The sequence below is a fragment of the Lissotriton vulgaris genome, chromosome 3_1, assembly GCF_964263255.1.
Source record: "Lissotriton vulgaris chromosome 3_1, aLisVul1.2, whole genome shotgun sequence".
In the NCBI taxonomy this organism is placed as follows: Eukaryota; Metazoa; Chordata; class Amphibia; order Caudata; family Salamandridae; genus Lissotriton; species Lissotriton vulgaris.
In genome coordinates, this window is record NC_141689.1 from 1,246,192,785 (window position 1) to 1,246,219,195 (window position 26,411).

Here is a 26,411-nt window from a genome sequence, read left to right on the forward strand (position 1 = left end):
TCAAGGTCCTCCGTTGCGACTGTAGGTCAAGATGTTGGTCCCGGAGCCGGATGACTTCCTGCTGTAGTTGCGTGATTTCTTCGTCCCTGGCATGGCCAGCTTCCTCCACCGTGGACACTCTGTCTCCCAGGCCGTCAACCTCCCTCCGTATCTCGCGGACCTCACCCGCTACCTCCTGCTTGAGCGTCTGAAAGTCTTCCCGCAACGAGCTGAAGAGGGATTCGAGGAAGGACCTCGTGACCGGCGGCTCCCCTCCACTTGCTCCTTGGGAACCACCCGGGTGGTTTGGGGACGGCAGTCCCCTATCTTGTCTCATATTGCTCCTATTCAGCATCTCCGGCAATGTGCGGACCCCCTTCCTTGACCCTCTGTTCTGCGCCATTTTGTCCACTGAGGTGCCCTTCCAAGTGATCTAACAGTCCAGACCCTGGCGCGGCCCAAAAACCGAGCCGGCGGCCTCTCACGCTGCTCCACCAATGTTCTATGGGATCAGACCACACCACCCACAGAACAGGATCTGTGAAATGACCTGTGGTCCATTCCGTCCGGAGACTGGCTGCCCACCAGGGCCTTCAGGTCCGACCAGCCCGGTTCTGCTCCCGTCTCTCCCACCACTGTCACCGCAGACACAAGCTCAATGTCACTAGCGCCACGGGGTTATTCCCCTCAAACTGGTCCAATATAGGCCTTCCAGTAGCTGTGCGGGGGGATCTGCGATATTGTTTGGTATGCCCCTGCTCCTTCACTCAGGAAATGGGGGAGGGAGCACACCGGGCGGTCCGGGGCCGGGTCGTCCCAAGGCGTCACCAGGGGTTGCCTCGAAGGAAGGGCTTGCTCCGGGGCCCCACAGATGGTCAGTCCTACCGGCGGCCGATAATCCAATAACCCGGCCTCCGCTCTTCCGTGGCTCCAGGTGGTGTAGGCCACAGCCTCGGCCTCGCGTGGAGAACTCCCCCTCCCAGCGTTACCTAGCACTCCGATTCTCCGCGGGAGCTTCCGCTGACCCAGGAGAGCAGCACCGTACCCAGTGATCCCAGCTGGCGGGTTGATGGGCCGCTGCCATTCAGCGTTGTTGGGGTCTGAAATGTAGGCCAAAGCCACGGCCTTGCATGATGTGCAGTCCCAGGTCCGGCACCTCCGCTGCCCCGCCACCGCCGCAGCCGGTCCAGACTCCTGAGAAGCGCCGCAGGGCCGGGCAGGAACGTCCGGGCCGGGGGGCAGGACCCGCAGCTCCGCTACACCCTCCGGGCCACCCCTTGCGGCTGTCAGCGTGGTCGGGGCCCGGAGCCCGGGCCAAAGCAGCGGCCTCGCGTGATGTCCGGCCCCGGGGCTGGCGCCGTTATCGCCAGACCCCCGAGATGTGCTGCGGAGCCGGGCGTGGACGTCCGGGACCGGTGGGCAGGATCGGCTGCTCCGCTGTGCTCACCCGGGCAGACGTCCGACCCCGGGCAGGGTCCGCCTCTTCTTCAGGTTGTGCACCAGGCCTCTCCCGCTCCCAGCAATGGCGCAGGGTCCGAGACCGGCCAAGCGCCAGTAAAGGTGGCAGCGGTCCTGCAGCGGCTACTCCGTGGCTCCACTCCGCAGCTCCGCGAAGTACAGCGTCCCGGGGGGAGGATCAGCGTATTCACAGCAGGTTAAGGGCCCAGGGCCGGCGGAGCTCACATCGAGTGCGACCACTCAGCCCGCCATCTTGGCCACGCCCCCGTGATGAACAATCTAGAATAATTTCAACTGCTGGATGTATCTCAGTTTGGATTCAGGAGCAACCATGGGACTGAGTCTGCACTAGTATCTGCAGTCAATAACATCCATTCCAATGTGGATGCTAAAGAGGCTGCAGCGCTGGCCCTCTTGGAACTATTTGCAGTCTTCGATACTATCTCCCCGACCCGGCTTGTTGAGCGACTCCAGGAACTGGGGGGTTACAGACGTGGCACTCGAAAGTCTGGCATCTTTTCTGATTGACAGGTCACAGATGGTTATGGTGGATCAGTTCTCCTTGGACTCCATAACGTTGACATTTGGGGAGCCTCCGGGTTCTTCCCTGAGCCCTAAATTATTCAACCTGTATGTCTCCCTGCTGAAGAAACCAAACGCATAAGATATTTTTGACTGCAAGCATTGTCCTATGCTGATGGCACCCAGATCATCATGTCTATCTCTAGGGTCATGGATGCAACTGCCCCCAACGTTTAAAAATGTATGCAGGCTGTGGCCGCATGGAAGAAAGAAACTACTTAAGTCTAGGTGGGGACAAGACTGAGGTATAGATCCTTTGTAGTCAACCATCCATGTGGTCCAATCTGTGGTGGCCAGATAGGCTGGGGGCCTTGCCTATTCCAACTGACTTCGCTAAGAATGCAGGAGCACTGGTCGATAAAAATCTTATGTTCAACCTGCAGGTCTACAGGACGGTTTCGACCTGTTTTTGCATATTAAATTAGGAAGGTATTTCCTTTTATTCCTTTTCCTGCATGTAAGCAAGTGGCTCTGGCACTTATTATATCCAGGTTGGATTACTGTAGTGCTCTTTACCTGGGTATTAATAAGACTGTACTTGCCAAATTGCACCTGGTTCAGAATGCAGCAGGCAGAATGAGTCTCCAAATTTCAAGCAGTTTCTGAGGGGATTCAGAAACTGCACTGGTTACCTGTAAATGCACACATTATCTTCAAGGCTCTTTGTATTGTTCATAAGGTCCTGCATAACTCTGGTCCAGGAGAACTCTGGAACCTGTTCCAACGATACATTACACCTAGACCACTTTGATCCTCAGGCGCAAATCTCTTAACTTTTCCAAAGCATCAAAAATCGAGATGGGGAAGTAGAGCTTTCTCTGGGGCCACACCCAAGTTGTGTAATTTGCTGCCTCACTCTTTTTCCAGTCTCCAATCTTTTTTCCTTTTTGCAAACATTAAAACTTGACTTTTTTACTCTTTTTACTTTTTAACTGTTAAATCATAAACAGAAAGCCAGGGGATAAACTTGTTGATCCTTTTTCCCCCACCCAAGACTAACTGCTACAAGCGCCTCAACACCCTCAGGCAACTGTTGCGCTCTATAAGTCTTTTTTATTTAATTTCTGCTCCGGCAGCAGTAGCATTGTTGGCTAAGTCTCTGGGAGCTTCACTGTGTGATATCAGCGATAAGCTTCTTTCTAGATTTACCTCCCACACTGTAGTTTGTAATGATGGACATAGTGCTGAGTTCTGTATGACACAGAGCGGTGTCTGCTGAGGGAATAGACATAGATGGTATACTACAATGGTATCTATACCTTTATTTGATCTTGTCGCCTTGGCCACAGCTACGAAACCTTTAGAATACTTCCCAAGAAGAGTAAGGACAGTGACGAAGAAGAGGTACAGCAGGTTCATAATGCTATTTCTACTTGTAATGTTTATTACTTAAAGACCACTTATCCTCACAGGGCTGTATCAAGGTATCTTGGCATCTTCGGTGAGGTGCATTTTATTTCTTTGTTTTTGTCCACTGTGCTTTTTTCTTGCAGTGTGACAGAAATGCTGCTTACTACTCACCTTGTCCTCAGACTACTGTCATTCGCCATCCTTCCCTTTTCTGATTAATCGAGGAGAAACTGGCTCACTATAAGTGCTTTACAGTACAGAGGACCTCACTTAAAAATAAACGTCTTGAATGGTCATGTCACATTCTGTTCTGTACGAGAAGTCCTCAGGGTGGGGAGTGAGAGCTTAATTTTCTGAAGGGCGTATAAAATGTTCCAAGTTTACAGTGCTAAGATAATTTAACTTACAAATTAGAACAAACTCAAAAACATTGCAGGTTCTTGATATGCTAATTTACCTACGTTGCAGACTCTACACTCTAAAACTTAGGCTCTTATCTTGACTTGGGCATTTGATTAATATGATCTTGTGTTTTCCGCAAATTACATTATCTTCCTGAGTCTTGTGTTTTAAATATCTATACATATAGATGATGTATTGTAAATATCAACTTTTCCGTCTTATATTGTCTCAATTATATTATGCCCTTGCCAACACATCCTAGTTTCTGAAAATAAGCTGATGCTTTTAGGGTCAGTAGAGCATTGTACACGATCATGAACATGTCGGTGCTGAGCCAAAATGGGTAGTGGGGTCTGTGTTCTATAACCTGGTTTACACCATACCTCCTGAGTGGACGTGTTCTCCCTGCATACTTTGGGGATATTTCTTTATTTCAATTGACCCGGTCCACTACCGGTGACCGCCCTACACCACCGGCAGAGTCACGACCGCGTTGTGATAGCATGTGATGTAATTGCATGCGTTGTGACATGCTATGTTCTATGGATGTGTAAGTGGGTGTGCGGGTCTCCAACCAGCTCTAAGCAATCCTCCTGTGTGGGACTTACTGGAGTTAACAGAAGGACTTTATTATTATTATTATTATTATTATTATTATGTAATTTTATAAAGCGCGCTGCTGCCCCAGCAAAGGGGCGTCCCGGCGCTAGCGGCAATGGGCAGAAACAGCGACACAATTAACAAGGGAATAGACTCTCAAAGACCCTCAGCAGCCAAGGGTACTTCATACTCCAACCAGTAGTGCACCAGGAGGCGCTTTTGCAGAGTGTTAGAGAAAGAGGGCAGGCCTCCGATGACCTCTCAGCAATCTCGCTGGGTGGGACATATGCCAGGAGGCGTGTTTGCAAAGTGGTGATGAAAGGGGACTGGGACCCAGGTGACCTGTCGGGATGATTTTTTTTGTCTTTTTCTATTATTAGGGGAGGGGCCGGTGGCCCAACTTCTCGTGGCCGATTTTAGCCCTGGGGATCCCATCCCCGTGGCCAGGCTTTTTTTTAAATAGGGAGGGTGCCAAACAGCCCCCCCAGACCGATTCAGGCCCCGGGTGCCCCATTCCCTGGGGCCCACCCTACCTGTAAATGGGGAGAGGCCCCCACCCCCTCCCTGGGACAATTCTAGCTCCAGGGAAGCCATCGACCAGGGACCCTACTTTAAAATAAAAAAATTAATACTTTTTGGGGAGGGAGGGGGCACATAGCCTCCCTCCCCGGGCCAATGTCGACCCTGGAAACTCTATCTATGATGGTGGAGGGCTATCTAGCTCACTCTCCATGGGCAGATTTAGGCACGAGGACCCCATTCCCTGGGGCCCGCTACTGGGTGCCCCAGGGCACCCAGTCTCCACTGGGACCGTGGGGGAGCCTGAAGGCCCTTCGGTCCCTGCGGGCTCCCTGCCTCCTGCAGGAGCCAACATTGCTTTTAGACATAGGGAGCTGCTTGAGAAGCACTTCCTGTGTCTAAAAGCAATTCTGTTCCGCTTTCAGCAAGTAAGAGCATTTTTAATCCTCTCGCTTGCTGGAAGCGGAGTGTTTGCTGTGGCTTGGCAGGAGTCGTAAAGCTCCATTTCAAGTTCCATTTAGCAATTAGTATTTACTACTACCACAGAGTGCTTATTAAGATGTGGTGCTGGTGTGTGGTGTGATATATATATATATATATCTCAAAATGGAAGGCAATGTAATTAAGGTGTTGAAGTATTGTTGCATCAATGCAATTGAAATGTCACTCTGTTTGTGGATGGGGACAGCTTGTGGTGTGCATGGATTTATTTGACTGTCAGTCATTACTTAATCAGAGCATTTTGCCCATTAACAGGTCATTTGGATTTTCTAGGGTGCAGTGAGATGTATTGTGATTCTTATTTGGACCCATTTTCCCTTCTTTTTATTGCAGGAAACCAAAGTATTTATTCTGACCTATTAATCTTGGATATTAAAGGAGAGGAGGAGAGCGTCAGTTATTCTCCGGAACATGAGCTGAGAGCTGACATTAATGATCCAAACTTAAGTAAGTAGAAACTATGGTTCAGAAGACATTGTAACAATGTGGAGAAATTATATTGTATATGCTATAAATAATTGTGTACTGATTAGCCATGCTTGTGTAGATCTACCCTTTTATGACTTTTTATACTGATGGTTACCGTGTAGGTTTAGTGTTAGGACTGGACTAGCCATACGGGACATGGGGAAATCTTCCCATTGCTCCGGGCGGTATAGGTACTGAATATCGAGTAGGTATATCAAGATACCTTGATATTGTAGTTGTAAATATCGAAGACCAAATACTGGCAGGTACATGTGTATAATATTTCCATACCTAACTCCACATGTAAGGAACAACAATATATATCTTCAAGGTTAAACCTACACTTACCTTTATATACTTACCTCCTTGTTATTTTAGTCAATTTTTTTAGGGTGATTTCAGAGCTGGGTGTGGAGAAGGATCCTTTGCCCATCCTGCCCTGAAGGCAGCCCCCATGGAGCAGCACAAACTTTTCTTATTGACACACAAATCATTTAAAGTTGTGGAGAAAATTGTCCCTCAGGTATTGGGATATTTTACGATCTTCTCTTTGCAGCTGATGTGTAAAATACATCATATGGCCTTATTTAAAAATAATAATTAGGAGCAGAACCTTCCTAAAAACGTCCATGTATGAGGTTGGATTTGTTCACTATGATCACCCAGTTTATTATGAGGCTGTGTTAAAATATGCTTATAGTGCGAAGTTCAACCTTATGTAAGGTGCCATGATCTGGCATGGGATACTTTCTAGTTTTCCCGGCATGATCATATCTAGCATAAGTGGGCATAACTCAGAATGTACACATTTTTTTCCATTTACCACACAAGATGAAGTACCAGATCAAATGAAAGTGTTTCTGGTAGACGCAATGTGATGAATACATTCTGGTACACCTAGCATGTGGTGCCATTTTATGACCGCCCACTATAGGATGTCCCAAACGAAAGTTCAAATATATATCACATTGTCATTTTGCAGAACAACAAAAGGTTGACATTAATTAAATAGAAATTTCAAATAGTACTAATGTCCCATTGTAATTAATTGCTTTAAAGATTACTGTATCTCAACAGGTAATCTGGTATTAGGATTTGCCAGTAACAGCTTTCAAAGAGAAACAATTCTTAAAATCAGCTTTTCCAGCCCTGAAATGAGCCCTTGGCAAGTGGCTCAAACACTTTTTCTTATAGGCATATATTTAATGAGCTGCAGCTGAGAAATAATGCTAATGGATTCTGTGCTAGACCCTGAAAGTTTCTAATATTCCATAAATATCGGGTATATGCAATGCCGTTTAGAAACCTATGCTGTAAAGGGCACATTTAAAAAAAATCAGTTAGAGTGTGAACTGCAGATGTCACAGATTAAATGTTTCAGTGCTATGAAATCCTGCTTGGCAACTGACTTTCTACTGGGTGATCATGTCAGAAGTAAGAATGTAACACAACAGTGTTTTTATTAAGAGCCAACAATCAAACATAATAAATAGCAGTAATGTTGGCTTCAATATAAAAATGTGTAGATTGTTTACTTTCATTGTCCTTGGGTCTGAAACCAAACATATGGTATCTCTGTTCGGATACTGTAATATGTTCTGACACAATGGATGTTGGCCAGATTAACCTCTTGGAGAATTCCCATTCGCCTCCCTCCTGTTCTCTCTTCAGCAGGGGAGTAATGCTGGCCCCTGCAGCTCAGAAAGATGCCAACCCTTCAAGGGGCCGCCTTTTGAACCCACAGCTTATGAATCTCTGTGAGATATGAGAATGTCAGGGGTCACTCATAACTATCTGTATGTGGAAACAACAATAGAGACAGACTCCTGGCCCATATGCTCTGAGCCATGCATTCGGTTGAACGTGTTAGTGAACTCTTGAAAACATCCAGAGAGACAGTTACGGGAGACATACCCATTGAGAACGCCTATTGAGACTTCTATAAGGTTCTGTACGAGGCTCAAAACTTACACATCTCTGACACCCTGGCATATCTATAGGGGGCCCAAACTCCTTGACTAACCCCACAGCACGAAGATTCCCTTGGCAAACCTGTAAAAATAGAAGAGGCCATTTCTGCAATAGCGCGTTTGAAGTTGCTAACATCCCTGGTACCCTACGGCTTCTCTGCCCTTTCTAAGAAGACTTATTGCCATGTCCTTGCTTCCCTACTCGCTTGGCTCTTTAACTCATTCACTGACTTAGGTACATTACCCATTTCCATGCTGCAGGCCTCAATGTCAGTGATCTTCAAGCCTGATACGGACTTGCATTACTGTGGCTCCTGTCGCCCTATTTCACTTAATAACCTGGATGTTAAACTACCTACAGGTATTTTGGCAGCGCAACTTAACATCCTCATGCCAGGTTTGAGAGACCCTGGTCAATCTGGGTTTATCCCTCATAGAAAGTGTGTGGGATAATACTATCTGTATAGCAGTGCTTCTTTTCCTTTGGGCGGTGTGAAGAATGTGCAGTCTTAAAGATCTCTTTTTGGGTTGCTTGATGTAAGCCCATTCTGGTGCCCCTGCGTGTTAGATTGGTCCTGCTACAGCCACCACCAAGGTGTACATCATTTTGTCATGTCGCATGCTGTTTCTCTGCACTAAGCACTTATCTGTGTTTTTACCTGCAAAACCATTTTAGTTCCTGTGCTGACCAAAATCGTTTTAAAGTTGGTTTGAGATCTTGTGGAGCATTTTCATTAAAAAAAGGCTTATCTGGTTGGCAGTGGCGTGTTCAGACCATGTGACCAGGGAGGGGGACGGTCACTCCAAGGTTAGCGGTCTAGCGGCGATGAGACTCGCTTATTTAAGCGAGGGTGCAGAGCGGCTGTTGGTGCGCCTAAGGCAAGCTTGCCTGCTCTCCTCCATGTCTGGATGGCGCAAGGGGCCAGGAACCCTGGTCTTCTCAGCCAGCTCCCACGAGTACACTAGAGCTGAGTTATTGAGGCTGTTCCCTGTCCCACTTGGAGCATGTGCTGCCTTTCTTAATATGGGCCAAGGTGCCTCACATTATTATACGTGTTCTCCTACTTCAGAAATCTTCTACACTAGGCAGAAAAATCTGTTGTGGTTCTAGATCTGGCACCTCCTTTACGCTGATTTCATTTAACTGTACGTCACTTGCTAAGCATAGGTGTGAATTATATGACTTCCTGGAAGATCAGATGTCGGACACTATTTTTCGATTGGAGACATGGCTTCATGAAGATTCCTCCCCTGATATTTTGCAGGCCATTGCTTAAGGGTTCTCCATCGTCAGGCAAGACAGACCTTCTAAAAGAGGGGGCGTAATTGCAATGATTTTTAAACAAGAGCTTCAATGCTCTTTTTAGGAACTTGTTTTTAAGAGTTGCAAAGCCGCCTTCTTCTCCCTTGTGCTTTCCAATTATTTTGCTGCATCAGGAGAATTTGCCACCCACCCTCCGGCCAGCTTCTGAATTCTCTGCTGTACTGGCATATATATTGTCTGTTAGCTATGCGCTATTCAAATCAGTTGGTACTAGGGAACTTCCGTGTCCACTTGGACTATATACTCTTTTATTTATATGGTTAATAAAACCCGTTTACAAATTACATTTATAAAATTCATATCTCATCAAATCCAATTGTATAATAAAGCGATGAATAACATTTTAAGATTAGAATTTAAAATGTATAGTATTATCTTGAACTGTTCAACTTTAAAATGTATTGTTCTTTCTTTTCAACTAGTTGTAGGAGTCCTTGATGCACTTGCTTCTGCCATTTTGAGGTCTACCATTACTTCACAAATTTACAGTTCAACTGCGGGTCGTTGGCATTGAAACACTCAATCACTTGTGTTGTGTCCGAATCACGCAAATGTTAAATTCTGATTTGAATAGCCTAGCCCTTTCTTGCTTTAGATGCAAGCAGGTGCATATCTGGTGGGCCATGTCCTCCGTTTCATTCCTGCATAGACGACAGTCAGTTGAAGGTACCCCCATGGTAGAAGGTGCCGGATAGATGGCAGCTTCCCTAGCTAGTGTTTGAGAAATGTTTCTTCTGTGCACCTTGCATACCCCAGACTGAAGTATGTTTTAGGGCCGAGTGTTTTATAGCTATTTATGGTCATCCATGCATTGCTCCGTTTTGCAAATGTAGCTTTATCCTCAACTATCAAGAGTCCTGATTGTCTTTCGTACTGCTTTCTTAAAAAGTGTATGCTAGATCGTTGTCTCCCAGAGTGCGGAGAGCCCTGTGGACTAATTAGGCTGTCCGGCTGCAAATGTGCTAGTTGAGGAAATAGAGATTATTTAGCTCACCCAGTGCGTCTTCACCCCTACGGCCAGACTAGGACACATGCTGGACCCAGTATTCAATAATATGGCCTGTACTGAAACTCTGCCTCCCTTTCCCTGATTTGGTCAGATCATTTGGCTATTCCCATTTAGATATCCTGCGTTAGGGCATCTGGGAACTCCGGTCCATCTTCCATTTGGGTACGGAGTTGGTCAAAAGTGACTTCTAAGAGGCTCAATTGGGCTCTCAGCAACAGCTATCGGGTCTTGGATAACCGCGCTGACAAAGACAGCAGGAAATTTGATGACTGGCTTAAGGGCGCATTACATCAGATTTCTCCCACTACTAAACGAGTTGTCCATGGAAGTAAACCATCAGCTTCATGGTTCTCGGCTGAACTTCTGGCTCTTAAAAAGGAATCTAAGAAGCTAGAGCATCTCTGGTACAGAACCCAACATCAAGGTAGCAGAGACAAATATAAGACTGCCTTGAAAATATGTCATGTTCACCTTAAACAGTCACCCGTAGAGTATTATCCAGCTATATGTGAACTTATAAATCTATCCATGGCTTCCGGCAATGGAAGCATGCCATGGTGGTACATCTTCTTAAAAAACTCACTACTGGATCCATCTAAAGCGGAGCATTATCAGCCCATATCATTGCTACCTCAATGTGCAAAACTTGCAGAGAAGCATATAAATAGGCAGTTGTCCGATTTTCTGGAGCCAAAAACCTATTGCATGGGACCCATTCAGGTTTTCATCCTCTACAAAGCAGCAAGTCCGCCCTTTTATCGGCTTCTGAATCAGCCCGGCAGATTATGGATGAGAGAGACACTGGGACTACTTTGATGCTGGATCTCAGTGCCGCCTTTGATACACTGTCACATAATATTCTGTTGAAAAGGCCCAGGAATTGTGGAATCAGTGCACTGCGTTGTGTTTGCTATCTCCATTCCTTTCAGGGCGCACCTTTCAGGTCTCTCAGAAACCATTCATATCCAAGGTGCTCCATCTGCAGCAAGGAGTCCCACAGGACTCCTCACTTAGCTCAACACATTGTAATGTGATTGTACACCATTTAGCAGAGTTTATCGAGTGGTATGGGTTTTCCTTTATTTCATACACCGATGACACACAAATTGTTATCACCCTGTCAAAGAATAGCGATATTGTGGCCTTCTCACTCCATGAATGTGTATTGGAAGTAGCAGAATGGATGGACTCCAATTATCTTAAGCTTACTGCAGGAAAGACTGAGGTAGTAGTTTTAGGCAAGCACATTTTATCCATACTAATATAATAAAGAGAGAGCCCAAACCTTTGAGGCAGGTAATCTCAGGAACCCCAGCACCAATCACAACACCCAATACAGCGTAGGAAAGGGCACTTGCCGCAGAAGGACATAGGCTATGCAGACGCCCACCATATATATTTAAAAGGTAAAAGAACCGTGCCAGCAAAGTAGTCCCTTGTGGGAGTGTCTGCATTGTGCTGTGGGCGTGTGCTGGGGGCGTGACAAACACCGGGGGCGTGTGGTACATTCTGCCCTTCATGCCATGTCTCATATTGTGTGCTAATCCCACCCTGCTCCCTTTAAATACCCCTGCACCCCATAATCATAACCCACCCTTACTCCTTAAAATACCCCAACACCCTTAAACACTAACCCATCTTAACCCTATAAATATACCCTGTACTCCAAAACCCAAAACTATCCCAAAACCCTAAAAATACCCCTGTACCCCAAAATCCAAACCTAGCCCTGAACCCTAAAAATACCACTGTACCCCAAAACCCAAACCTACCCCTTAACCCTAAAATACCCCTGTACCCCAAACCCAAACCTAGCCCTGAACCCTTAAAACACCCCTGTACCCCTGTACCCCAAAACCCAAACCTACCCCTAAACCCTAAAAGTACCCCTGTACCCCAAAACCCAAACCTAGCCCTGAACCCTAAAAATAACCTTGTACCCCCAAAACCCAAACCTACCCCTGAACCCTAAAATACCCCTGTACCCCAAAACCCAAACCTAGCCCTGAAAACTTAAAATACCCCTGTACCCCAAAACCCAAACCTACCCCTAAAAATACCCCTATACCCCAAAACCCAAACCTAGCCCTGAACCCTAAAAATACCCCTGTACCCCAAAACTCATACCTATCCCTAAACCCTAAAACTACCCCTGTACCCCATAACCCAAAACTATATCTGAACCCTTAAAATACCCAAACACCCCAAAAAATATACCTCAGTACCCCAAAACATATACCCCTATACCCATACATACCTTATCCAAACATTAAAAAAAAACATGCTTTTACCATTCATGCATTTACAACGAATTTCGTTGTAAATGTATGCGTGGTAAAAGCATATAAAATGTAATGCCATGCGTTATAATGGCATTGCGGAGTCATGGTACTTTCGTAATGAAAGTATGCGGAGTGATGGTATGCCGAAAGAAAGTTGCGGAATAATGGGTGTTAACCCTCCCACGGTAAGTACATTGGTGGCACGGCGTCCCACATCTCCAGCAACATACTCATATTTTTACACAACCCATTTGAAAAATGCACAGGTCTCTCTCATTGATGACCAGCACCGACATACACTTTTAGACACACCTCCCGCCACAAGTTCTAGAATTGCGAACTTTAGAGCTAGGGAGCTACGTTCGAATCTCTGCATCAGCTCAACATCCTGTGATTCCAGGCAAATCGCTTTGTCTCCCCGTGCCTACCACAAATCAATGTGTTCTTCTGTAATGTAAATTGTGCTCATGCCATGTTGTCGAGTTCGCGCTATATAATATTGCAAGGAAAAGTAAAGTAGGGAAACTAGAGTTCACACACTACTGAACGCGCACTCTTAAGTGCATCAGCAGTGCACTGTGAATCGGAGTGTTTCACAAGCCTGTCACAGATAAGAAATGCTATGAAAACGAAATCCTACAAAACAATATATTACTGGCCGGCAGCAATGCATACCTGGACAACGTCGGACAGGCTGCTAGTATTATATAAAGTGTGCATAATGTTGTGTACTAAGGCCCTTAGCACAACCTGGAGAGGCAAGCTGGCTACTGCAACAACAACTTTTTCCTGTGTCCAATGGCCCCTGTTAGGAATCTCGCCACATCAAAGCAGACCATGGGAGAAGATAACATTTGCAGATATAACAGTGCAGGTCTGACTTGGGCAAATTGACAACCTCTGAGCAGCGGAAGTATGTACTTTATACGCAAGGGGTTAGAGTAGTCCCACAAAAAGATGAAATGTAGGGTGTCTTGCTCTGAGAAATTGTCACATGGGCAGGGGTTTAGTGTGCCAGGTTTTGCATATCCTTGAGGAAATGTCAATAGCCAGGAGACCAAATTAAAACGTAATCTAGTCGGCACAAAGCGAAGATATGCTTTTCTAAGAGAAAGTAGGTACTGTTGTATCTGTTGGCTCAGGCTTAGTGTGGCAAACCTTCTGACGAAGGGCTCAGCTAACTCCTTCTCTTCCCTGAGCCCCTGCCGTTTGTCCAGGAACTGGTGTTTAATATCTCTGATGGCACCTTGGCCCAAGACTAAGGTACAGGTCGGGACAGCCTAGCCATTTGGTCTATTCCATTATATATTTTAGCCAAGGAATGTGTAAAGCCCCCTCAAGTGCAGTGCAGTCCGTGATTATGAGTTGGTATAATTTGGGATCAGACAGGCCCAGATTCTAAGCCAGCGCAACAGTGGGGCTACCACTATCTGGTCCAAGATATACCCCATCCCCAGTTCCTCGTGTAAAATAAATGCTGGAGTTGCTGGCAGGACTGCTAGGAGTTTACGCATACATTTGTTCTCCGCCCCCTGAATACCATTCATTCCTATATGTGGCCATGGGGGTACATTTTTCTTTGTAGATCTTTAGCAGGGCAGGGAGGGGTTTGACTCCAATCTATTTGCAAAGTCCAAAGTTGCCCCTGCCACACTAGGTTAGACATTATTTTTGTGTGTTTTTTGCACACACCAGGACCCTTATTCTTCAGATAGTACCCCTAGATATGGGAAAGTGGGCCCTTTAGTTAACTCTACCTCCTTGCAGAACAACTTAACCTTGGCAGCCTTTCAGGAGCCTATAGACATAGTGTGTGATTTAGTAAAATTTGGAGTCCGGTCTAATGAGTCCATAAAAACTATAAAACCATTTAAAAGTTGTTGGAGGCCCACAGCGGTTCTAGCAAGTAGTACCACATCATCTGTATACAGGAGAGCAAGGATCATCTTGGTGCTTGAGGATGTCTTTGCAGCTGTGATTAGAAAATCTCCTAACTTGTTAATATAAAGCGAAAACAGTAAGGGTGCCAGGATGCACCCCTGTTGAACCCTCTCCTGTCTGCCAGATCACTATATTTACAGGGTAGAGCTTGCTTCATACATATGTAAATAGATAGATAAATTGGTAGTTACACAGGCCAATTTATCTGAACAAGACACCAAGTACCTAAATGGTGATCCCCAAAATTATCAGGATCACGGCTATGACACTGATCTTAGACCCATATCCTTAATCAATTGCAGAGTACACAAATGTATGCCAGCAGGTTCAACAAAATGGTCTTCTGAATAGCACATAAGTCACAGGGAGGTATGTAAAAAGTAGACGGAGCTTATATAGGTTTAAGCAATTTATTAATGTAATAAATCAAAAAACAGATACAATTTTGATGTGATTAGCAGTGCATTTTGTCAATGAGCAGATTCTGAATAGTAAGCCAACCCTGTCTCAGGTTTGTTTTTGCTTCAGTTTTGCAAATTTAGAGATTATATAATGGTAGAGATACCCTTATTAGAAATAATGACGTTATTACAAATCAAACAAAAATTATGACCTTTTGCCTTGTCTCTTAATTTTAGAAGCTGAACCATTTAAACAACCTTTCAATCAAAATGTCAATGCAACCACATTTATATATGCAACATATGAACACCTGATACATGTGGTATCATGTTTTCGTTAGCAAACGTTTCATACCATCTGTCCGTACTAGAATCCATAAAATTAAGTCTTTTAGGTGAACGTAAGTTGAGCCTATATATGTATATATATATATAGCTTTGTTTTTTCTTATCTCTGTTGCCAAGCAGGAGCAAAACCTTGACAAAGTGCCCTCTTAAATGAGATTTAAAAGCTTTAGTACACTTAAATATAACTTAGAATGTGAATTAACTTAAAAGTCTTCTACAGAAAAACAAAAACGATCAACAATCAGTGAATTGTGGCCTAATCCTGTAAGGGTAATGTCAGTGCAATGACAATTAGTATTCTCCCTTAAAGTCTCAAAAAAGATTTAATTTCTTAAGCATAAAAATGTAAGTATTCTATAATATAACACATAAAATGTTATGTGGAAGGAAAAATGGAAGCAAAATTTGCGTTGCAATAGAAACTGTTATTATTGTGTTCTCATGGCACGTATTGTTGACTGTACGGCACTCAACTGAAGATTTTATTAAGGGATTACTAGAATTTCTAATTTGAAACCTAAAGGTTTGCTACACTACTAGTTTTCAAAGAATGAGACTCACCATACACTAGTTCATTTGTCGTGAGCCTGCAGGAGAATAACCGCTTTGAGCGCGGGAGGCAGTATAAATAGTTAATCATATGATGCCTCAAACACCATTAGTAGCAAAACTGCTGGTATCAAACAGAAACCAACAATGTAAGCAAAGTCTTTGTCCCTCGCAGATATTAGCATGATGTCAAAATGCAATTTAAAGACTACGGGAAACTAGGCATCCCCAGCAACTAAGGTATCTAGTCAATAGCACAAGTGTTTCAGTGAACTGTGAAAAGAACACACTTAAAACAATCTCTCCAAGCCCTCATTGAATAATCCACTGACACAATGTACTCTTCTCCCTATTACCGTACTACTCTTAGCTGATGTGTATGTTCGGTTCATTTAGCGCACATCTTAACTAAGCATGGGCGAATTTTGCGAATCTCGCGTTCGCGAATTTTGCGGATTTGCGAACTCCCAATCCGCAAAATCCGCGAATTCTCGCGAATTTGCGGATTTTTTTTTTTTGTGTTTGCGCGGGTTTCTGCCAGTTCGCGAGGGTTTTGTACAATGTCGCAAATTGCGAACTTACCTGTCGGGTCGCAAGTTTCGCGAACTTGTTGTTTCTACGTGTCCAGCCTGTTTGGGACACTCTTCTTCATCACTGCCACTCTCTGACTACTCATGCCACCCTCTGGCCCACCCATGCCACCCTCTGTTTCATCACAGCACCCTCTGGTTGTCCAGTCAGTGTACATTATTGTGGCAACGCAAGCACACCTTCCCTGCCGCAAGTGACCTGAATTAATTTGGGGCTGATTAATGTGTCACAGAATATTTTTTTAGCTGGCACCTGCTTCCTTAGTGCTTCCTGATTAGTGATCTTTTGCACATGCTAAGTGCTTTCATTGTTGCAAAATTAGTTACAACACCTGCCCTGCCCCAACTGACAATAATGAATTAGAGGCTGATTAATGGATTTGAACTTCCAGCCTGGCTCCTGCTTGTCTCCCTTAGCTGTAATTCAGGACCTTTGTGGCATATGTGTAACTATTCTGAGGTTCAGAGCAGGGTCACATAATAGTTGCAACTGGCAACTGAACTCTGGAGGGGCCCCTCAGGAAGCACTACAGGAAATGGCTACTAATGATGAGCCTGAACTTTTGAACCTGGTAAGTAGTTTCAGTTTTGCTAAGATCGTATTTCTGCAATTTTGCACTTATTCGCGGGGCGCGAAGTTGTACTGGGAAGCCGCGAACTCACGCAAACAGTGCGAACAGTGCGAGCAAAATCCGCTGCTCGCGGATTTGCGGATTTTGCGGGAGATTCGCGAATCTCGCGGATTGCGAATTTACCGAAAATCCGCAAAATCCGCGAGCGAAACGGATTTTCCGCCCATGCTTAATCTTAACTTCAGTGCAATACTAAAGATCACACCAATAAATACTTGTTATACACTGTGAACCTTTTAGAATTGTTCTGTTGCTGCATTGCCTACAGGATCAATTGAGTCGGAAGTAAACACTAATGAAAGTTAACAAATAGATGTGTTTTGAGTTTAATGTCGGAATTATTCAACATTGCTTTACAAGACAACTAATGGCATTTACTGGATTGAAAGTGCATAAGATTCATGATTGTGGCTGATGCTTTTGAAAACCAATAAAATCTGGTTGTAAAAAAAGACAATGACATTTTGTTTTTCAGGTAGTACAAACATGCAGGGGAAAGCAAAAGATGAAGAAATTAAATGTAATGAAACAAGTGAATCAATAGCAGCTTCGTCAACTGAAGTCAAATTAAATACATTCATGAACCCTGAATATGAACCATATTCTAGGAGGCAGCGATGGTCAAATTTCAACCAGGAACTTGAAGTGGGAAATTTGACACAGTGTGGAAATGGGTCTAGGAATTCAACACATTCTGATTCATATCACTGCAATCCAAAAGAAAGAACAGCCGTTACATTCTATGAAAGTGAGACCGATCAGTTGAATAAACACTGTACTTTTCAGCAGTACCCCCTGGAAAACATCAACCAATATCATGAAACCAATAAAGTTTTCATGTCTAAAACATGCGCGGTTAGACAACAGAAAATACATAAGGGAATGAAGCAATGCCAATCTACAGAATTTGACAAAACTTTCATTCAGAAGGAAAATCCTGCATATCTGGAAACACATGTGAAGGAGAGGCCATTTCAGTGCACGAGATGTAAGAAAAGTTTCAGTCGAAAGGGAAGTCTTTTTGCCCACCAGAGAACACACACTGGACAAAGACCATATCGATGCTCTCAATGTGACAAAGGCTTCATTTATAAAGCATCTCTCATTTATCATCAAAGAACACATAGTGGAGAGAGACCTTACCATTGCACTGAATGCGGGAAAAGTTTCAATCAGAGAAGCGATCTTGTCAATCATCAGAGAACACACACAGGAGAGAGACCATATCAGTGTACTGAATGCGGGAAAACGTTCAATCAAAAGAGAAATCTTACAACACACAGAAAAACACATTGGCGAATATTGTCAAATATAAACCACAATAACATGAGACCATAAAAATATGGATTGTGAGGACTAGGGTGTGATAATACACTTTCGCTCTAGGTACCTGGACCCAAGTCCCCACAAGGCAATATCTTTCACATGATTGCAAATGACTTCAGAAACATCTGTGACAATGTTTACAACTTTTTTTTAAATGAACCTTCTGTGAACCTGTGTTTCATTATGTGTGTTTATGGTACTGCCCAGCTCTGTCAAGAGACAGAGGGTGGTATTGACACTTTCAAATAGATAATGCTTAGCTGTGTGCAGATACTTATACACAATTCAGCAGGCTTTACATTTGCACATTTTTAGACTGCTCAATTTTAATTGCGTAAAAGCATGTCTATAAACTATCTCATCCAGTTACCTATTTGTGCAATACTTGATCGACTCAATATTTCATGTTCATCTTGTTTTGAACAGTTGGCTTCATCTATGTTGTAATTAAGAGCAACATTAAACACCCAATGTAACCTTTCTCTAACAGTGCAATTAAAACTTGCTCCCTCTTACAACAAATGTAACTCCTATTACCTGCTAATGTGGTGTTTCCGATTCTGCATGTGCAGATGTGAGAAAGGGATGTTTATACAAAACCTAATTTCTGTTTTTTTTTAATCAACTCTGTTTTTGTACTCTCCATCAAAACATTTAGTTTAATCATTTCACACAATTGATTTAACACCACTCCAGGTGTTTCTCAAATCAAAAGGAGGCAGCCTCTAACTAGGTAAATGGTCTCCTCCAGTTTTGCACACAAGATCAGTTCCGTTTGCCACTTTGCCAGTGTGGGGGCTTCGGAGATTTCCTTTTACAGGCAATGTCTCTTCACAATCACTATGACCATACCCACCATGTATTGTTTTCCTCGGATGCCACCAAGATGATCTAATATTTTGAACAGGACTTGTTCCACAACAGTTCTATCGACCGGCCCAAAACCTGGGTCCAGACCCCCTCAGTTTGGTACCAAAATCCTGCAAATTTAGGGCATTTCCTGGTCATAAGGAAGAAATCTGCATATAGGCAGGCACAGCGGAAGCATTTAGATTGAGGGATTTACCTTATTGCCGTAAAGTGATGGGGGTTGGGGAGGGGAGGTATGGTAGGTCCTATGCATATTGTTCGGTTCATCTTGAAATGTGAGGATATGGCACTCTTTCGGGGAAGGGGGCGGCATCTGGGTTTTTCACCAGTCTAAGTCATTACAAGGGCCCACCCATTCTTTGCATTTCCGCTGTAGGGTTGTGAATTTATCAGGGGCATTAATTACTAGGGTGCGTTATATTTGGGATATACCTCCTTTCCCTAGACAGCCCATTAGTAGTTTTAACTTGATGGACTATCTTTGGGTAATTTCATGAGCTCAGTTTTATAACTGGCCAGACCGTGTCGGAGCTGCAGGTGTTCATGGGGCTAGGTCAGCAACAGGTTAAATTGAGTTTGCAACCCTTGAAATGATCGTATGTGGTCTCCTTGCCAGTCGTCTCCTAAGTTTGTGATGCCTATTTTATCCCACTTAGTGAAACCTGTTAGCTGTGTAGTGTGGTAGAGCCGTCTCCACTGCATAAAGGTTGCTTTGTTAAGTCAGTTTGCTATTCCAGCCCAACAAAAGCTCAGTTCCAGCACACAATGAGGTTTTGTTGCCATCTTCATGGCCTTGAAAAGTCTAAAGATAATCCCTGGAAAACTCTTACATTCACTCACACTCCCTGTTCTAAGTGACTGGTCAGAAACTATTTTATACCGTTCACCGACTTTTATTAAAAACATACATATAAGAAAAATTCATAACACAATACAATTCATAAATAAAATCAATTTGTGCACACAGTAAAAAGCAACATTAAAAAGTATTCATAAACATAAACAGATGAGGCAGGGAAAGAAACAATTTTTTACAAATGCCAAAGTGTCAACATATTCAGAAATAAGTGGGAACAATATATTAACCTAAGACAAGAGATGTTTCCTATGAACCAAAAACAGAAACCGAAACCCCTAGTGTAAGCAGAGTGCATATGTCTGTTACTGATCATAAGATTCAAAGAGCCCTGTTTACATATTCATATATATCCTATATGACAGTACGTCTGATATTAGGAATTTCCTGGGCTTGAATTCTACAAAACAAGAAATGCGTCGACGCGTTTCGGTGTATTGCCCTTGGATATTGGTACACCTTCTTCAGGACAGTTCAAGATGGCTAGGGGTTTAAAATATGGTATCCTTCCTGTGTGTAGAAAAGGATTAATCAGTACATTGGAATTGTTTCATTTGGGTACATTTATAACATCTAGCGTTCTATTCCTACCATGTCTACACCATTTTAACAGACACTTTAAGTCTATAAGCCTATAAAAATCTACCATTACCTTCCATTTATTTTCAACCCTTCCCGTAAAGCAAGACTTGCCTTTAAGGTTGGTTTCTAGCTTTTGTGTTACAACCTCCGTTATAACCTAGTTTGTGACCAGTTTTTCATAGATGAACTAAATACCACCATTCACACCATAATTACTGACCTTGACTAGTGAAGCTCATATGGCTAATATGAGAGTCGTACCCACGTAGTGTTGGATATTATGCTTGATCTTCTCTTTGAGGAGTAAAATCTGATGGTAAAATACACATGGGATAGTGTTATCACTACGGGGATTCTATATGTTCCTTTGAATAAATCCCTCATAATATGGAAACATTTCTGGCTGAAGGGATACAGTCTTCCTGTTACCTTAAGGAGTTAGGCTTTCCCTTGCTTCTCGATGGAACGCTATCTAGAATTTTGGCGCTGGTTAAGGCCTTCTGGGTCATAGGACTAGCCGGTGTTCCTTGTGCTACTTGGTCCACTGGAGCCCCTATATATGATAATAACGACATTTGCTTTAGAGTAAGTATCCCCTGTAGTTATTTCTGCCCCATTAACACCCCATAGGTGTATACATACCTCCAGAAGTCAGGGATTTCCTCCTTCCCGTGGTTTACTTTTCTTTATTTCACTCCCGTTCCACTCTGGATAATGGTAACGGGATATGTAGTAGCACTAGTTTAATCTGCATGGGGAGCAAATTACAATTTGTAACCCAAATTTTTAAATGTTACCTTTGATTAGTATTTAGATTTTAATTCTAATTTATTATATTTATTTTTTCTAAGTAATTTAGACTATGTGTTAAAATTATCAACCATTAATACCTGTTGCCCCCTTGTTAGACAGCCGGTATTCTGGGTAAGTTTCACTATTTAGTTCTATCTACTAATGACATTCTATTACTAACTCCTTTTTCTGGCATTTGCTCGTGTTGTACTCCACGTATTTTAAGTGGGTTAAGCTATGTAGAGTGCCTGGTATTTTCAAAGGGTTAAGTCTAATGAAATACCCCTTGATATTAGAGGTGGCGCATCCAACGTTATTCTATTAAAGCTCTTCAGCATACTTGTACTAACGCTCGTTTAGGGGTTTAAATTAATAATATCCCTCGTGTCTCTTGTTAACAGACAGTCCTCCTATTTTACGAACGAATGGCCCTTTGCGACTATACAGACGCTATATTACGCGCCTCGTGAAAATAATACCGGGCACAGGGACCTGTCTTACACGCCATGCAGACGAAACCGGAAAATCAAACAGCGTCCGTTCTTTCCGCTTACCTTTGGTCTTGTGCTGGGACACGCAGCCACGGGTACGTCCGGTCCTCTGTTACCTCTCTGCTAGAGTGAGGCTGTGGCGTAGCTGTATATATGTGAATAAAACGCCATTTCGACTAATTGTTTACAGCTGCCTTTTTTTCTCGTGATACGACGCGCATGCGTAGAGACATGTAGTTTCCTGGCGGACCTAGGCGCCATTGTTGAGAGGTGTAAATAGACGATTATATTCACCTCAGAATGCAAGAATTGTCGCGCATGCGTGTATGCATGTATTTATTACTCGTAAACCGGCGCCATTATTAAAGGGTGTAAATAATGTCCGGCGAAACTGGATATATTATTCGAAATGCAGCGAAGGGGTGCCTTTTTTTTAAATACAGACATCCCCACAGATACAACCCTCTGTTCAGTGTTCATTTTCTAAGGACGCTTGGAGGGCATGTTGATATTACTAATATGAAGTATTATATCATTACATCTTTAGTTTCCCCTATCTAATATCTCTTGTGTCTGTTTATATTTGGGGCTTTCTACATTTTTAATTTTTTATGAACTCCAAAATAATACTGTGACCATTGTTAATGTTCACACTGATTTCCCTTCCCGATGTATGTTTCTTAAATGAGACTATCCCAATCCTCTCTGGTGTTTAACCCCCTTTTTACAGTATCGAACTTCATCATGTACCACTGTTCTTGGTGTTTTCGTTTTTTTGTGCTGTTACCTAGTCTTGTTTGTTCTTTTATTTTCTCTAGAATTATCCATTTTAACTCTGTCTCAGTGTGCCCTTTTTCCTTCCAGTGGTGCACCAATGGGGCATTTTCTTTACTGAGTCTGATCGCTGATTTGTGTTCTCCTATGCGGGTCCTCAGCTCTCTACCTGTCTCTCCTATGTAGCCCAGACCACATGGGCATAGGATTAGGTATATCAGATTTTTACTTCTGCAGTTGTTTAATGTGTTTATCTTGTGTGTGACTCCATTTAAGGATATTTCTTTTGTCATTACACAGGAGTCGCATACACTGCAGGAGCCACATTTGTGGTTTCCAATAGCCTTTTTTCCGGTCAGGGTTTTTTGTCCTCCAGTTATGTCCTCTCTATAGGTGTGTACTAGAGTAGACCGTAAATTTTTATTCTTTCTATAGGCGTAAAGGGGTCTAGGAAGTTTGGTTTCCATTCCTTCATTTAAAATTTTCCAGTTGTGGTTAATTATATTTTTTATTTGGTTGGCAATTCCGGAAAATTGACTCACCATAACTATTTTGTCAATCGTTTTGTTTTTTTCTTTTTGGTCTAGTAGGCTTTCTCTGTTGTAATATCTTGCTCTTTTTAGTGAATGGTTAACAAGTTTCTTTGGATATCCCCTATCCAAGAACTTTTGTTTGGTCATTTCAGCATGTTTGTAGAAGTCCTCAACAGAGGTACAGTTCCTCCTGAGGCGGAGAAACTCACCAAAGGGGATATTATCCTTCTGGCTTTTCGGGTGGTAGCTGTTATAATGTAAGACCGTATTACGGTCTGTTTTCTTTTTATACAGTTCTACCGCCAACTGATTATTGTCTACCTTAATACTAATGTCTAAAAAATCTACCTTACTGTTGCTGTATGATGCTGTGAACTTTAAATTTTCATCTCCTAAATTAAGCCAACATAAAAACTCTTTTAAAACTTGTTCAGGTCCAGACCAAATGAAAAAAATATCATCGATAAATCTTACCCAGTTTTTGATATTTTCGTAGAAAGGACATATTTCATTATATATGTGTCTTTCCTCAAAGATACTCACATAAATGCATGCTAAGCTCGGTGCGCAAGTTGCGCCCATGCTGGTCCCTTTGCGTTGAATATAAAGGTCTTTTTTGAAGAGAAAGATGTTATTTAGTAGTACCATTGACACACATTGGACTATGAAGTCCTTGTCTGCTCCTACTATTTCGTTCTCTTCCAGCAGTGTTCTAATGACATTTATTGTAGCTTGTTGTGGTATATTTGTGTAGAGGGACTCTACATCTAAAGTTACCATATATTCTGCATCTTTGTTGAAACTAAGTCCCTCTACTTTTGTTATCATATCAGTTGTGTCTTTAATGTAAGATTTTTGCACCTGTACTAACGGTTTTAAAAATTTGTCCGCATATATACTTAGAGGCTCAAGAAGAGAATCAATGGAGGCCACTATAGGTCTTAAAGGTGGATCCTCCATGCTCTTATGGACTTTAGGGAGTCCGTAGAATGCAGGAGTTTTCGGGTTGTCATTTTTTAGAAATTTAAACTCTTCTTCACTGATTGTGCCTTCATTCCTGGCATTAGTTAGAAAGGAGGTTACTTCTCTTTTTAGAGCTGCTAGTCTGCAATTGGGTACCCTTGTATAATGTTCAGCGTTAGATAAGAGGGATAGAGCTCTCTGCTCATAATCACTGGTGTTAAACACCACTACCCCCCCTCCCTTATCTGCTGGCTTTATAGTAATAAGGGTGTCTTGAGCTAAGGAGTTAAGTGCCTCTCTTTGGTTTTTTGAAATGTTATGTTGTATATAGTTTTTACTCTCGACTACCTTTCCTACTTCCATTTTGACCATACTTTCGAAGATGTCTACATTTTTGTCCACCATGCCTATGCTAGGGGTGAAGGTTGATTTTGCTCTGAGTCCTGAGTCCAAAGGGGGGTCCCTTTCTGGTCTTCCTTCGAAAAATCTACGTAGCCTAATTTTCCTAAAGAAAGATCTTAGGTCCTTTTCCAATTGGAATTTATTAATGCCCACAGTGGGTACAAAGCTAAAACCCATTCTGAGGACTTCTTCTTCTGTATTTGTAAGAGTTCTACTGGACAGATTTATAACCGGGGTAGTACCTACCTCCAGTAGACCTTGTTCCTCGTCCTCTTGTATTCTTGAGGGGCCGGGTTGTTCTGGTACTCCTGTTCTTGGTCTCGTACTTGGGGTTTCCTGGTATATCCCCCCCTCCCTCTGTTGGGGAAGCCCCTGGATGGTCTCTGTGGGCGCTGGTCTAAAAAATCATCATAATTTCTATTTTGATGGTTATAGCTTCCCTCTTCTCTATGGGGTATCTCCTCTTCTCCCCCACTACTCTCTGAGGAGCCGGAGAAGTTCATATGTGCCATCTTCATGGCCACCCTACTTTTGCATGAACTGTTGGTGTTCTGTAGAAAGCCGTACATTTCACACAGCAGAATAAAAAGAAGAGGGAACTTCTCCCATAGTCGGCTGTATATTAGAAGTGGTTTCTAGTTGGTAGTAGAGGAAAGCAATTGCAAGTAGTGAAATTTAAGGCACTAGAGCATAAATATCTGACCAGAATGACAGATGGAGCAAGACATGCTTCTGCTGGAGAAACCGTAAAAAGTTAAAAAATGATCTTTTTCTGCAATTCAATTATTTTATTTGAGTTTATTTGTGTGTTCTGCTACATGTAAACTGCTTTTTTTTTTTTAAAGCGAAGTATATCAATCAACCTGCTGCAGAGATATGTTTGTTCCTTGCACATCACAGGTTCAATGCTGGTTAAGCTAGTGCAGTGTGTTAATGCACCTGCAAGAACGATATGTGAGCAATCTGCGTATCACAGGTTCTACAATGATAGCTAGTGAGTTAGTGGCCCAAGAAGTAGAGATCGGTTTCCACACATTTAAGCTGGTAAGATAGTTCAATAGATGAATACTTTTGCTGCACATACCTGCAATATTTCTACATGGCATTGGTTTGAAGCTTCGGAATATCCCTTTAGCCTTTCACTCACAGAAGCTTAATAAAACTAACAACATTTAATTCCATAGCCACCTCAACTTTTCTTTGCTGACCTCAAAAGTACAAATAATGTTACCGAAAAACCTACATTAAAACAAGAAACTATTTGTGATTATTAGTTAATGTTTTTTCAATTTCAGTTTTGTTGATGCAGGGTGTGTTGCATTCACACAGCTCCGTTTTAGAAGTGCAATTTTTGAAACATTTATTAATATATATAGTTAATTTAAAAAGTAATTATCTGTCTCCATTTCAGTGATATCAGAGACCATTTTATTCAAAGGGTATTCAAAGATAAATATGTCTTACCTGTCCAGGGAATCAAACAAAAATATCTGTTTATTAAAAGACGTGTCTCTCTTTTGGGTGTGGCGCAATCGAGGGAGGGACAACACAGAGATGAAGACCCATTGTACTCCTTTTTTCACAGTTGATTTGTGTACTTTAGTTGCACATGTAAATGCCACACCAAACGCAACTGAATTAAACATTATTTTACCTGGAGTGTGGTACTGTTTCTTTAGTGACATTGCAACGGATAGTCTGAACTTTATGGAACTAAGGAGAGTTATTTTATTCTAATTTTATTTTATTCATTTGTAGAGCGCATGGTTACACCAACGGTGTGTCCACGCGCTAAGACATATCCAGATGAGTGACTGCTGTTCCTATATGGCTCTTACACTGTCCCCTCATACGTATTTGAGAACAGCCATGTCATCAGCTGTCTACGGAACGAACTTTCTCTGGGTCCCGTTCTTA

General features: G+C 42.9%; 1 protein-coding gene across 1 annotated transcript in view; it reads left to right on the forward strand.

The window, feature by feature from the left end:
* LOC147727736 (uncharacterized) overlaps positions 1-18,753 on the forward strand; it is a 186,009-nt gene extending 167,256 nt beyond the window's left edge. Inside the window, exons 7-8 of the mRNA XM_086961736.1 lie at positions 5,725-5,838; positions 17,381-18,753. Of these exons, the coding sequence (XP_086817862.1) occupies positions 5,725-5,838; positions 17,381-18,243 (977 nt within the window). The 3' untranslated portion in view covers positions 18,244-18,753. The remainder of the gene's footprint in view (positions 1-5,724; positions 5,839-17,380) is intronic.
* The last annotated feature ends 7,658 nt before the right edge of the window (positions 18,754-26,411 follow it).